This window comes from Trachymyrmex septentrionalis, unplaced genomic scaffold (genome assembly GCF_001594115.1).
Source record: "Trachymyrmex septentrionalis isolate Tsep2-gDNA-1 unplaced genomic scaffold, Tsep1.0 scaffold53, whole genome shotgun sequence".
Classification (NCBI taxonomy): Eukaryota; Metazoa; Arthropoda; class Insecta; order Hymenoptera; family Formicidae; genus Trachymyrmex; species Trachymyrmex septentrionalis.
In genome coordinates, this window is record NW_017305705.1 from 1,822,652 (window position 1) to 1,835,691 (window position 13,040).

A 13,040-nucleotide genomic window follows, 5' to 3' on the forward strand; every position below is an offset into this window, starting at 1 on the left:
TAACTACGTTATTTTTGTGGATATTTTCCTAAAAATGGATACATCTACTCCTCATCCAGAGAGGAGTAGATGTATTATACCCGTTATTTATTTGAAATACTGATAATACTTATATAAAATCTTATATAATAGTAAATTAATCGGTACTAACCGATGATAAAATTGTTGTTAGCGAGAAGTCGTTTCAAGTGCGGTATCCGCCAAGCCACAGATGGTAGAGCGATGAAAGTGTTGTGCGAGATATCGAGTCTCTCCAGAGCTTGCAGTTCGGCTAATTCCTCAGGCAGTTTGCTCATTTGATTGTGGCTTAAATTTAGTTCTGCAAACGTGTTTTGTTGAATAATGTGGGATATTAAGCAAAGAATTTTCTTAAAAATAAATTTTATATAGAGAAAATAAATTTTAAATAGAGAAAAAGACAGCAATCTGAAGCTACTCTAGCTTATCCCTCACCAGTGATTAATGAAAATTTCACGGCAAACTTGGCTGGAATTTTTGTGATCACGTTGCCGGAGAGGTCGCATCTCTTCAGCTCTGTGTGCCGCATCAGATGGTAGACTGCGTCTGGGATTTGCATGAGCTGGCACTCCGACAAGTCTAAAAAGTAAAACGAAAGAACGTACAATTTCCTGGAAAAAAAATAACATAATACTGTTTTTAAACTATTATTCTCCAAGATTCCGTTAAATTTCTGCCGCTTATATAAACTAAAATAAACTTTTAAAATAACAAATTTAGAATTTTAGAATCAAATTCTGAAATAAATATATTTTAAAATAAAAATTTATTTTTTATTTTTTTCGCCTTTGAAAGAGAGGACTGATTGCATATCTTTCATAAATACTGAAAGTGAAGGCCATTGCTCACTGCAATCTTACATCTTTCAAAATATATCCTATTATTCATCATTATATAAACGTCTCTTTTTCTTTTTTGTTCATTCGATCTTACTTTTGAAATATATTCTATCATAATCATTATATAAATGTCCTTCTCTTTTAATACTCAATAATAATCTCCAAAAATGTCAATATTCTAGTGAAAAAGCTAAAATAATTAACTCTTTTTCCAAAATAAAATAAAATTTCTAATATATCAAAAGAGAATCTAGAACCAAAATAAATTTTTATTCTTCCAATGTCTTATCTCACAGTCTAGTTCGACTCTCGAATAGAATTCCTTTTATACGATTAAAATTAAACAGAATATTGAGAGCGAGAGATTTTCTCGCTGTCAAATTTTGATAGCATTAGTTAAGTTGTAATAATAAAATTGTAAAAGTGTTCCGTGTACTTGAAAAAAAAATGGGAAAACGCCAATCTAAGCGCATCATAACTGCTGAAAGTGCACTTAACGTCAGTGCACCGCGTTTCACGCTTTCTCTGGTGCGGTTTCCAGCACGGAAGACCGTTCGTCGTTGAAGCTAACTCGAACGCGTTATGGAACAAATGCATTCTGTATTATATATTTATCAATCATCGCGATCATTATAACATCGGAGCGCGCAGTTCCGGGAAGATAACAAACCGCGGAATTGTCCGATTTAGAAAATCCATCAAGGAACAATTTAAACGTATACTTGTTAACGCTTCGTAAAATCAAACAAAGAATTTTAATCAAATTCCAGTATTAAGAAAAATGGCTTTCTTTATTCTCTACATGTATAATAAAGAATATTTTCTTTTTCATTTTTTATATCGAAGCTATCAAAGAGTTCGATTAAGAGAGATAAAATTTGCAAGTCTGCTTTTTATTCCCTCACTAGATTGCTCTAGAACTTGCTTTCTTGCTTTCGTCAATTTTTCGTAAATAATAAATCTTCACTTTAATTTTATTTTGTTTTAAAAGTGTCACAAATACTCTTAACACTTACACAAGTAGGATAACTCCGATATATACGCCTCACCTAACAAAAACTTATTTAACTAATTTATTAAATATTATTTACTATTTTTAAGGTAAACGAACTATATCAGTAAAAACTTTGTACTGCTATGAAAAAAATATTAAAAATTCGAAATACCTATTTTTCGTATTAAAAAAAAGAACTTTTTAAAACTCTTGCATTTATATAGGGACGAAATATACGGCTACTCATAGGGAGTGAAGGGGGGGGGAGGGGGATATGTACGGCTCATAAAAAATTTACAAATAATAATAAGTAGCTTATAAGTAAGACGTAAAATAACAATAACTTATCATTTATAAAATATATTTACAAAGTTTTATGAAGGAATAAGAATGATAAACATGTATGGTATATGAAGTAATAGATAATAATTACAACTTCCTACGTATGTATATTACAACTGTTATTATATGAGGTACATATTTCATGTAATGCGTTTATTGTTCGCAGATGCATGCATTTGGTGCACTGAATCCAATCTGTGCACTTTGTATGCTTTGGGCATAAATCCAGCCCGCTAAAAATGTATATCCCAAACAGGTGGGATATACAAGACAACAAACTAAACAAAAAGTACAAGAGTAAAGCACTTGTATTTTGCTATACAATATACTTCATTATTCCTCTACACTTATGCATCACGAAATAACACTTAAGTCTTTTACGCATCTTATAATAATTATTTTATATAGATTATAATTTATGATGGCGCTACTTAAGACAAATCGATTCAACTCACAATAATTTCATTAAGATTAATAATAAGAAACTTATAGAAAATTATAACAAAATTAATATAACGGCATGTAATAGAAGAGAGAGAGAGAGAGTGACGGAAAAATTACCCTCACTCCTATTTTTTTTTATTTCTGCGATATAAATCTCAGCGTGGCGTATTTACCAGAGTTATCCTATGGATACTAGTTCAGCTATTATAGAAAAACAGATTTGATGTCATAAAAAATATAAATTGTTTTGCAAATCTGGATGTTCTGTTGAATATCGAAATCTTCAAAATCTGACGTAAAGAGAAAATTATATAATGAAATTTCGTCGAATTGTATCAGTCCAGTCGCATTTTTATAATTATTGCTATGATGTCCCAATCGTGCACCAATGCGAAACACGTTACAAAAACACGTGGAAATCTCGCTGCGAGAATTCGTTAATAATAATTAGTAACCTTTCTGTTGAATTTTAAGCGCGAGTAACAGCCATTATACGTACAAAAATTTTAGTCATAATTGTAAGGCCGTAAGCAAATCGACCAATCATATATGTGAGCGTTCTAAAACGTGAGATGGCAATTTTGATTGTGATTGGTTGATTTGTTTGAGACTTTACGATTGTAGCTAAAATTTTTCTACATGTAATGGCCTTAAATCGAATCAAGAACAATCGCTTTCACCGAAAATTTTGCAATTTACCGAGGTTCTCGTTTTCCTGCGCCTCCTCGCAGCGAAGAATCACTCTTGTTACAGCGTTTGCCATTTTGGCCGTCGTACTGACTCACCGGCACGGCTCTGACTGCGTTTGAAACATTTATTTCTGCGTGTGCCTGCCGAAATAAGTTCCACCACCTGGCCGACCGTGATATTCATCACTACTCATTCTTGGAAATCAGGTTATTGAGGAGAAAATCGGGAAGGTGCTACTTTCCGTGATAGCCAAACGTACGCGTTATATGATTGCGCTAATTGTACACTTTGCACCGATATTTTAAGTCGAAGATTTAGAACATCTCTTGATAAATAAACGATTGACGAACCTAATCTAAACTAAAATTTTAAATATTTTTTTTCGACGTATAGCAAGGGGACAGGTGTGAAAATAGTTCTCAGATTGCTATTTGTTTGGCATAACATTTCCAGGACTGATTGCTTTTAATCACTTGACCTTAATGCACTTAATTTGGATCCGATAAAATATATTTTTGTGAATCATAATGTTTTTATCGAATATCTTAAACTTCTACAATTATTTCTTCATTCTTATCAAAAATTTTTTATGAATTCAAATTTTGAATATTCTTTATTGACAAGAATCAAGATATGATCATATAAGTTCAAGATCTCTGATAAAAACATCATGACTCATAAAAATACAGTGTATCAAAATTAACTATAGGGCCAAGTAATTTAGAGCAATTAATCTGCCCAAAAATGGCACCATGGCAAACAAATAAATTGACTGATAATAGATAATTAGATTAATTGAAATATAAAAATAGAAAAAAAAATCCGATTTAACACTTTTCTGTGAAAATTATTATATTATGAAAATGTTGCCATTAATTCTTTATACTCATTTTTATTTGAATTTAAAATCTTTTTTGCAAGGAAGTATTTGGATTATTTATATTGTGTTGTTGCGAGACGCCTTATATAATTCGGACAAAAGATGAACGAGGATAAAATGCTCGAACAGAGGATTGTATAATTAGTATGAGAATCATTGTGTAATTAGTATGAAATTTACTTCTGTTGCTCCCGCGGTTATAATTAATGCACGTGCGATCGTTTTTCTGTATCAAAAAGTAGTATATAGAAAAGAGCCGATAGCAAGCTACTATTTAAGGTCGTGAGGCCCTATACGGAAACTTCTCGCGACTCGTTTGTACGTTTTGTTTTAAAAAGTTCCTACATTTCTGGATTCACACAAGATCGTTCTTTCACGCGATGCACGAAAGCCTTAGCTCCGACATCTGTTAAAACGAAACAGCGTTTACGTACAACAAATATAAAAAAGAGATATTTTATAAAAAAGTTTATTTTATAAACAACTCAAATTTTTTATCTTACTGGATGCAATATTGCAGATTTAATAACTAATTTTTATTTTAATTTAATATCAGTAAATATCAATTTATATATTATATCTTTATCAAGGTATGCAAATTTGTAAAATCACTCTACGAAATCAGAAATCTGTAACTCAGACTTGATCTGGAATTAAGAATCATTGAAAGATCTATGGTCAGAGATTTATTGCAAATGTTACGCAGTTACTTTTTGTCATTTTACTTGTATTATAATACATCTCGTATTTGATATGTCAAACTACATAGTAAAAAGATTCATAAAAAGAAGGAAACGTAGCTTTCTGGCAATATTCGGTGCGCGCAGATCAACATTGCCAAGGCTTCGCTTTACTATTCCGAGATCGACCTTTCGTGTATGCATTGGGTGTTCCGAAGATACGCACGATCAGTCCGGATACCAGACGAAGATACGACCAGAGGATCACAGCTGTTCCGCGAGGTTCACGATGTAAAAAGGAAAGAGACAAAGACCGGATACGCGCGTTGTATAACGCAATGTTTATCTAGTCAATTATCTATGCTGGAGTTGCGAAGCAAACATTTCACTTTTATCCGAGTTGATGCTCGAGAAACGCCACTCATTTATTTATCCATTCCTGCGTAATTCCTCCACAAGCGAAATTTCATACATAGTCTTCAATTTTATTAATTGTTATAGTAACAACTTAGTTTGTAAATATCAGAAATATTCTATTGATTTTTAATCTGTAAGAAATTTAAATATCTTAAAAATCTTCAAAACACATAAATTATCTTTGTATAACTGTGATTTATTGTTGTGGTTGTATCATTATGGTCTGTTTCACAAGTGGTACATACTATACATTTATAGAAAAATTAAATAAGAAAAAAAGAAAGATTTTTTTTAGTTATTCATATATTTTTTTTTTATACTGCTCATTATGATATATGATTGTATCTTTTTATCTCTAATGAAATTAATATGAAATTGCAAAGTAGAACGGAAATGTTCTTCACGTACTATATGATTGCTTTTACGCGATGAATACGTCATTGGTATGATCCGTACTTTCTACGGAACTATGTTATAAGTTTTTTGCTGAGCTGCAACAGGAAATCATCAATACATTGCGTCTCGACGCTCGGCGATAGACCAATTTTTATTAGTTGTTCCTTGCTTCCTCTTTCTATTTTTTCAATAACTGTAGTGTTACGCGTGTAAGAAAAACGTATCACAAATCTTGATGAAAGTATAAGAGTTCGTTAGCCATACAAAGCAAACTGAGTCATCGATAATGCATTAGATAAGATAGATATTATTAACGTGACAATACGCAGAAATGCGTTGTTGCGATCTACCGCTTACCACTTGCAATATTTTTTTATCGTAATCCAATAATTAATTTACACTGCGAATCTTATATTTATATTGTAGAAACTGCGTTTTATTGATTGTCAGTTTTAGATTTACAAAACTTTCACAAGTTCTCCAATCGGATTTCTGATGTTACGGATTTTTAACAAATCTTTGTTTCTATCATCATTAATATCGTCTTTGTATTACAAACCGTTAGTATTAGATCATTACTATTAATCCAGACCTTTAATATTAATCAAAACATATAAAGTTATTGATAAAATAGACATTATGTAGATAGAAATTTTAACATTACATTTATTATCGCTGATTTTACATATCATACTTATTTAAATTTAAAGACAAGATGTTTCATTTATATTATATTTTTTTATTGTAGATATTTGTCACTATAAATATTTCATTTAATAAATTCTTATGGCTGTAAGTAAGTACTACATTTCCGATTTTGTAGAATCGTGATACTACAAATTTTGAAAATTGAACTTATAAATTTTAATACTAAACATCACGAACATTTATTCGTATATTTTGATTTCGTGAATATTTTCTTAGTACTGCACTTTTTGTCTATATAATAAGCCTCGATTTTCAAGATTTTAAATTTTAGAAATTCTGGAATTTATTTTTTATATTTATTAAATTATAATTTACATTTAATTATAGTCTGCGCAATTGTAATCTGCGGAGTACGTTTTATAAAATAAAAGGTGGTGAGTCACAAGCATCGGCATATTACAATGTAAACAATAAAAGCTTTGCTAATCAAGGTCGCAATGTGCGCAGACGGCGTGTTACAGATAAGGAAAGGGTGGAAATTATCTCAAATCAGGAAGTACAACCGTGACACTGAGATACATATATGTATGTAGTATTTACAAGTTCGACTTTTTAGTGAAACAGTCATTTCTCTTATGGTTAATTTTGAGTACGGTCAATACGATGCTACAAATTTTGAGCCATTCTTTAATTGGTCAATTAATGAACTTTTTTTTTTCTGATTGATCAATTAAATATTCCAAAGCACTTGTAGTTGAAACTTTGATCACCTTTTAACTACCCTTAGAAAAATTTAATATTATTAAATTTAATATTCAATTACTTACCCAAAACAAAACACTCATATTTAAAAACGAGAGAAAACATTTTAAAAATATCTTCAAAAGTCGTTTTAAAGACATCTTTTAAAAGACTATCTTATATTATGATTTTGAACTTTTTGTTGTCTAGATAATTATTTATTGTAAGTATTAAAGGTACTGTTGTTGCTTTTAATACTTAAAATAAATAATTAATTTCTAACCAATTTAATACTTGCTGTATTAACTTTCTCTAAAGATAGATGTTGATATAAATCACGCGACGCTGTTAAATTTATAATGTCGAAAATCTATCGAATCAAAAATTCTTACATCTATCGTTTCAAATTCATGTGTATTTAATTTATACACAGATCAAATATATCCATTACATTTCAGTATCAAAATTTATTAAATTTTACAGTACCAAAAAATTTAAAAAGTGTTTTGAAAATCCGAATTATCTTTTGATCATCTATAAGAGAAAGTTTCACTATTTATGATTAACTTAATTGACTGATTATTCCATTGGAACTAATTAATCAATCGCATTTTATCGTTAATCGGAATGAATCAGAATTGACTAATCACAATTAATACTTAATTAACTAATTAAGCTAATAAAAATGATAAAACTGGCTTTCAGGAACATTGCAAAGATCTAGAATTCTTCCAGATATTCAAAGAAAATATTTAAGATTTAGAACGCTTTTTAAAATAACTTTATGGTGTCCTTTACTTTATTTTACCTAAGTTGCAGTTATCCTGGGCTTCCTCACATCGTGAAACCACCCGGATGATCGCCCGACCAGCCAGTTGAACGCAGACTGCCATCGCAACATTTCTTTCGCCTTGCTCCTGCGAGATCTGCTGCACCTCTCCTTCGTTATACGGCGGCCTCATGTTTCTTCACACTTCGATTACAATTGACGGCGACAAACGCGCAAATATGAATTTCTCTTTTCGAGTTTGTCGTATCGAAAATCAGCATCGATCTTGGTACACTCGCCGAGGAATAATTTCTTTTACTGGATTTCTATTGTAATCGCTAAAAGAACATTTTATAAGCTTCAATTAAATGGTCGTTGATCTTTGTGTAAATTTTACACCTATTGATAGCTAGTCGCTGCGAATCACTGCAGCGAAGATCTAAATCGTATCCGGCAGATCCAAAGATAGAAAGAACTTAGCTGAATAGAGAATTTATATAGTATATATTTCAACTTAGTTGAGATAATTTCTTTCACATAGAAAATTTTGTCAGGATGAAAATCCGCGCAGATTAGATCCTAACGTTTGCGAAGGATGTTCTTCTTTGTGATAACTCCTTTTTTGCAATTTGGAATTCAGATTTAATTCGAATGAAACCAGAACAGAATCTTCTTTCTCAGAAGATTATCCGGATTGGAAAAAGATTGGGCGCAGATTTTCAATTTCTTCACCGAGACACTCGTCTTTCAGGATCTCGCACGATTTCATAGAGTCTAAGACATAGTCCACCTCAAGCACGATTCTGGAGGGATCTTCGTTCTCGCGAGCAAACTTCAACGGAATGTAGATCCAGTTGACTTCCTACGCGATTTGCATGGACTTTACAGGCCTTAGTTCGTTTGACGTTCCTGAAGATCACGGCGACCGAAGTCCGTTTCAGGTGACTCCGTCAACACTGCTTGCACGAGTATACGCGGTGCTATTTAAGCCTTCGCCATTCTCCCCGCCATCGGGGAAGCGTCACGAAACAGCTGACAACTTTGTATGTGTGTGTATATCCACTCTCCCTCTCTTTGTTTGAAAACAAACGCAGTCAGATGCACTGCGCGACATGCAAGCTGTCAAATTCGATGTTCGGAATTTCCGCGTTAGAATCACGTTTATTCAAGGTTTTTCTGCTGTTTCAGGGTTTCTTCAAAATCTCTGGAAGTCTCTTTTGTTTTGATATTCGAAGAAAAATTATCAATTAACAAAACTTCAAATTAAAAATCATTTTAAGATTGTGCAACTTGTCAAATTAAATGTTTTCCACATTAAAATTGTACTGATCGAAATTAGTTTTTGCTTCTTTTCTACCATTTTAAAATATTTTTAGAATTTTCTTGAGAGATCATTTTTTTCTTTAGATCTTTACTATTAAAACTTTTGCATTAAAATCATATTTTGCGCTTTCTTAAAAAACAAAAAGCGGTTTCTTTAAGAAGCTTCGATAATAAAATTGTAAACAAATTGTCACACACACACAAGTTCGAAAACTAATTTCAATATACAAACTTCTTAAAATCTTCTTGAAAAAAAATTTTCTTTTAAAAAAATTCTTTAATTTTTAAATTGTACAAACTAAATAGTTATAATTTCGATTTTATCGTTAATTGCTAAGATTATATTATAATATAATATAAAAGAATTCAAGATTTTTAAAAAAAATCTGTTCTCTCTCTCTGTCTTAAAGATTGAAATTTAACAAGTCAACGGATTCAGTTTTAGTTTTGTTACACAGAATATGATTCATATATTTCACGGTATCACAATCACAAACTGACGAAGTAGTAGTATTGTTAAAGAAGAAATGAAGATTACACATCGAGACGAAAAAGCTTCAATGTCAGTGTTGACGCGCATCGAGCTTTTTGACTGCGCAGTTTTACGAACAAAGAAATTCCCAAAGATTTACAAGATTAGCCTCTTTTTGTTGTAAACCACTTTATTATTTCTTCTGAAAAAAGTTTATTCTTCATATCACAAAAAATATTTTTAAAGTATTTCTGTTTATTACATAAAAATGTGCTTAATTATTTAAATATATTAAATGTAAAAAAAATATATATATATAATGCATATATAATTTTTTAAAAATATAAATAGAAGACGTCAAAAGAATATGTTGACATAGACGTAATAAGAACAGATGTGCATTACTTATCAATTATCGCTATCAGTTTAGAAAGAGTGAGGTTAAAGCATATTGCTTTCGCTCTCTAAAATATCAAGTTAAAAAGAGTTGCGCGCTCTCTCTCCCTCCCCCCTCTCTCTTTTAAAATTGAAAAAAGATATTCAATTCTTTCTAATGGAGTACAGAAGCTAAGAAGCTCAGAGAATGCGCAGTCCATACCCATAATATCTTCGGAGTTTATGCTAAGCATTAAATACTTGAAGAAATACAAAGACACTTTCGAGCACACAGTTATCTGTATATACACGCAAAATTATTCACTCAACTAATGAAAGTCGATAATATTGTGTAAACTGTATTGCATCGGGGCAAATTGCCCACTGCGCCATTTCAGATATCATTATCTATACTAAATCATAGCATACTATTTTACCTAATTTATCCTATAAACAATTTATTAAAGGTGCAAGACATAAAATTAAAATATTAATTGATATTATTATTTTGCAAAAGTGAACCTAGTTTGCAAATATAATTTAAATAGTGCAATAAATATTTATTGCTTTTACCACGTGCTATACCCAGTTTACTATGCGCAATTCAATATTTGGGAAATGGTAACAGAAATGTACGTCATTATTTCGCTTTAATAGTAAATTATCGTGCGAATGTTCAGAGGAATTTGTGCCAAAAATGCAATTGCGACACGAATATGCAGTCACGTTTAATTTTGGCCAAAATGATGAGAAAGCTAGAAATCGACTGCTGTTGGATGTTTTTTATGAATTTATCAAAAGAAACTATTTTTTTCTTATTTTTTTGGAAGATAGATTGATCTTACGAGGATATTTTTATTTTTTGTCAATCATCAGCGATGTATTATTTAGCTTATTATAAAATAATAGAATAGTGTTGTTTTATTTTCCTTTTGCGTCTCGCTAATCCTTATTTAAATATTTTATTCGTAATTGAAGTCTCGTATATTTCTTAAAGAAGACGAAAAACAACGAAGGCGCGCTGGTAAAATCAATGGTGGAATTTCACCACTGTCTGCAAACCAACTCGAGTGCTTCTTCCTCTGCATTAGAGGCCTTTGCTCTCCATTCATTGTGAAGCTCAGTGCTCAACAGGGACAAAATGTTTATACAGTTCCGCGGTATGCTTGGCCAGCAGCCAGAGGATACTGCGTGTACATCTTGTCGACGGAAATAGACAGCCGCGGACCAAAATCCCCCATGACTTCTCTTTCGTCTTCCTCTTCATGCGACGTAGGATATGAAATGACGAGCCGAAGATCCGATCTGTAGTGAGTCCATCAGTACATTATTCTTGAATTTTTTGATATAATTTTCAATCTTTTTTACATTTCTAGATCTTTCATCTTTTTTTAAATATTTGTAATTTAAAGATGTTTATTTATATAGAGATAATTTGTAATTTTTTTTCTATCTCTATAAGAGAGAGAGAGAGAGAGAGAGAGAAATACAAATATTAATCTTGACATCTTAAAATTCTTAGATTCCTGAGCCTTTAAATTTTTAGTCTTCTTAGAAGTTCAAGGGGAGCAAGAAAATCGAAATAATATCAATTTGATTATATCGACTGATTATTGATCGAATTTATGTCATTTGTTTTGTCACGATTCGATATGTTACTACTTTCTTGTGTTGTTTGAGATATGAAACTTTCGAATATTTAAATTTTATATTTCTTCAATTACATATAATAGTTTTTTGACTGCATTATAATAAAGTATTTCAGATTATAATTGACTTCTCAGAATTTACATCAGCATGATGATAGATATACGTACAGAAGAACGCGAGTGTCTTTGCAATTTCTACGTGGGCTGGCTGGCTGGCTTCCTGTCTTTTTCGTTCTTCAACGGAGAAGAAACGTCGGGGAAGACACCTCGGCTCGCACCCTTGCCAACCAGCGTACATTGGCCCTGCGGCATCGTCGCTGCTGACGTCCGTCTGTTCTTTATAACACGCGTGTTCTCTCTACTGCGTCTTTGGTTTTTGGTATTTACTGGAAAATCGTCTACGACAGCGACCATGATTTCACAAATACGGCCGGATACAAGCACGTGACTCCCTCGTTCTACTACTCCCATCGTTCATTTTCATTAAAATTAACATTTAATCGTGTAGATTGAATCTTTGTTGCAATTTCGAGTTTCTTATAAAAATTAATCAAATCAATTTATATATATATATATTGCGGAACAAAAATGAAACAAATCCCCTTCTTAAAACTTAAGAAATGAGTACAAGGTATTATATATAAATAAATATAAGTAGATATATGACTAATACAAAACTAGTTATAATCACGAAAGACTTAATACATCTTCAGCGCGAGAGATTGCAACAGAAATGTCGTTCGCGTTCGTGACGTTCACGCGACCTCGATTTTCGCGAATGTCTATTTTTCATCGTGGAATTTCCCCGGCGCGAACAACACGATTCGACGACGCGGTCCACCCTGCCTCGGTGACTTTTATTGCGACTTCTGTGTATTTGTTCAACTGCGTCAAGCTCTTTTGTAGCACGTGTGCTTTAATACAAGAGTAAATCAAAAAGTAAAGATACGAAAGCTTTTCTCGCGCAAACAAAGTGCTACAGTTTGCGACGAAAGCAACATGTTCATTAGATACATGGAATTTGATACGATGAATTTCCGTCATTACTTCGTAGTACTTCATTTTAGTACTCGCTTTTTTGCTTCTCGGATTGCAAAATTTTTATGAAGAATACTATTCAATTTATAAATAAATTTTAATTCGCAAAATATAGCTTGAAAACTAGATAGAAAAGGCGTATAATAAATTCTATTTTAAATAATAGCATTAGCAGTTTGATTTGCAATTAATTCTCAAATGAGAATTCTAGTTAAAAATTGAATAGTTTATAAATCATGCAATCGCATACTCAAGTATTAATAGATCGTAGATAAAAGGTACTAAGGCGTATTATAAATAGAGAGATTTACAATAATTAACAATC

General features: G+C 31.6%; 1 protein-coding gene across 2 annotated transcripts in view; it reads right to left on the minus strand.

Moving 5' to 3' along the window:
* LOC108752065 (leucine-rich repeat protein soc-2) overlaps positions 1-8,802 on the minus strand; it is a 10,930-nt gene extending 2,128 nt beyond the window's left edge. Inside the window, exons 1-4 of one of the 2 annotated variants that reach the window (XM_018492670.1) lie at positions 8,649-8,802; positions 7,898-8,196; positions 454-597; positions 152-319 (exon numbers count right to left, since the gene is read on the minus strand). In XM_018492670.1, coding sequence (XP_018348172.1) covers positions 152-319; positions 454-597; positions 7,898-8,051 — 466 coding nt within the window. In that variant the 5' untranslated portion in view covers positions 8,052-8,196; positions 8,649-8,802. Of the gene's footprint in view, positions 1-151; positions 320-453; positions 598-3,336; positions 3,668-7,897; positions 8,197-8,648 lie in introns of those variants that run through there. The other variant, XM_018492671.1, reaches the window with a different exon arrangement.
* Between the last annotated feature and the right edge of the window lie 4,238 nt (positions 8,803-13,040).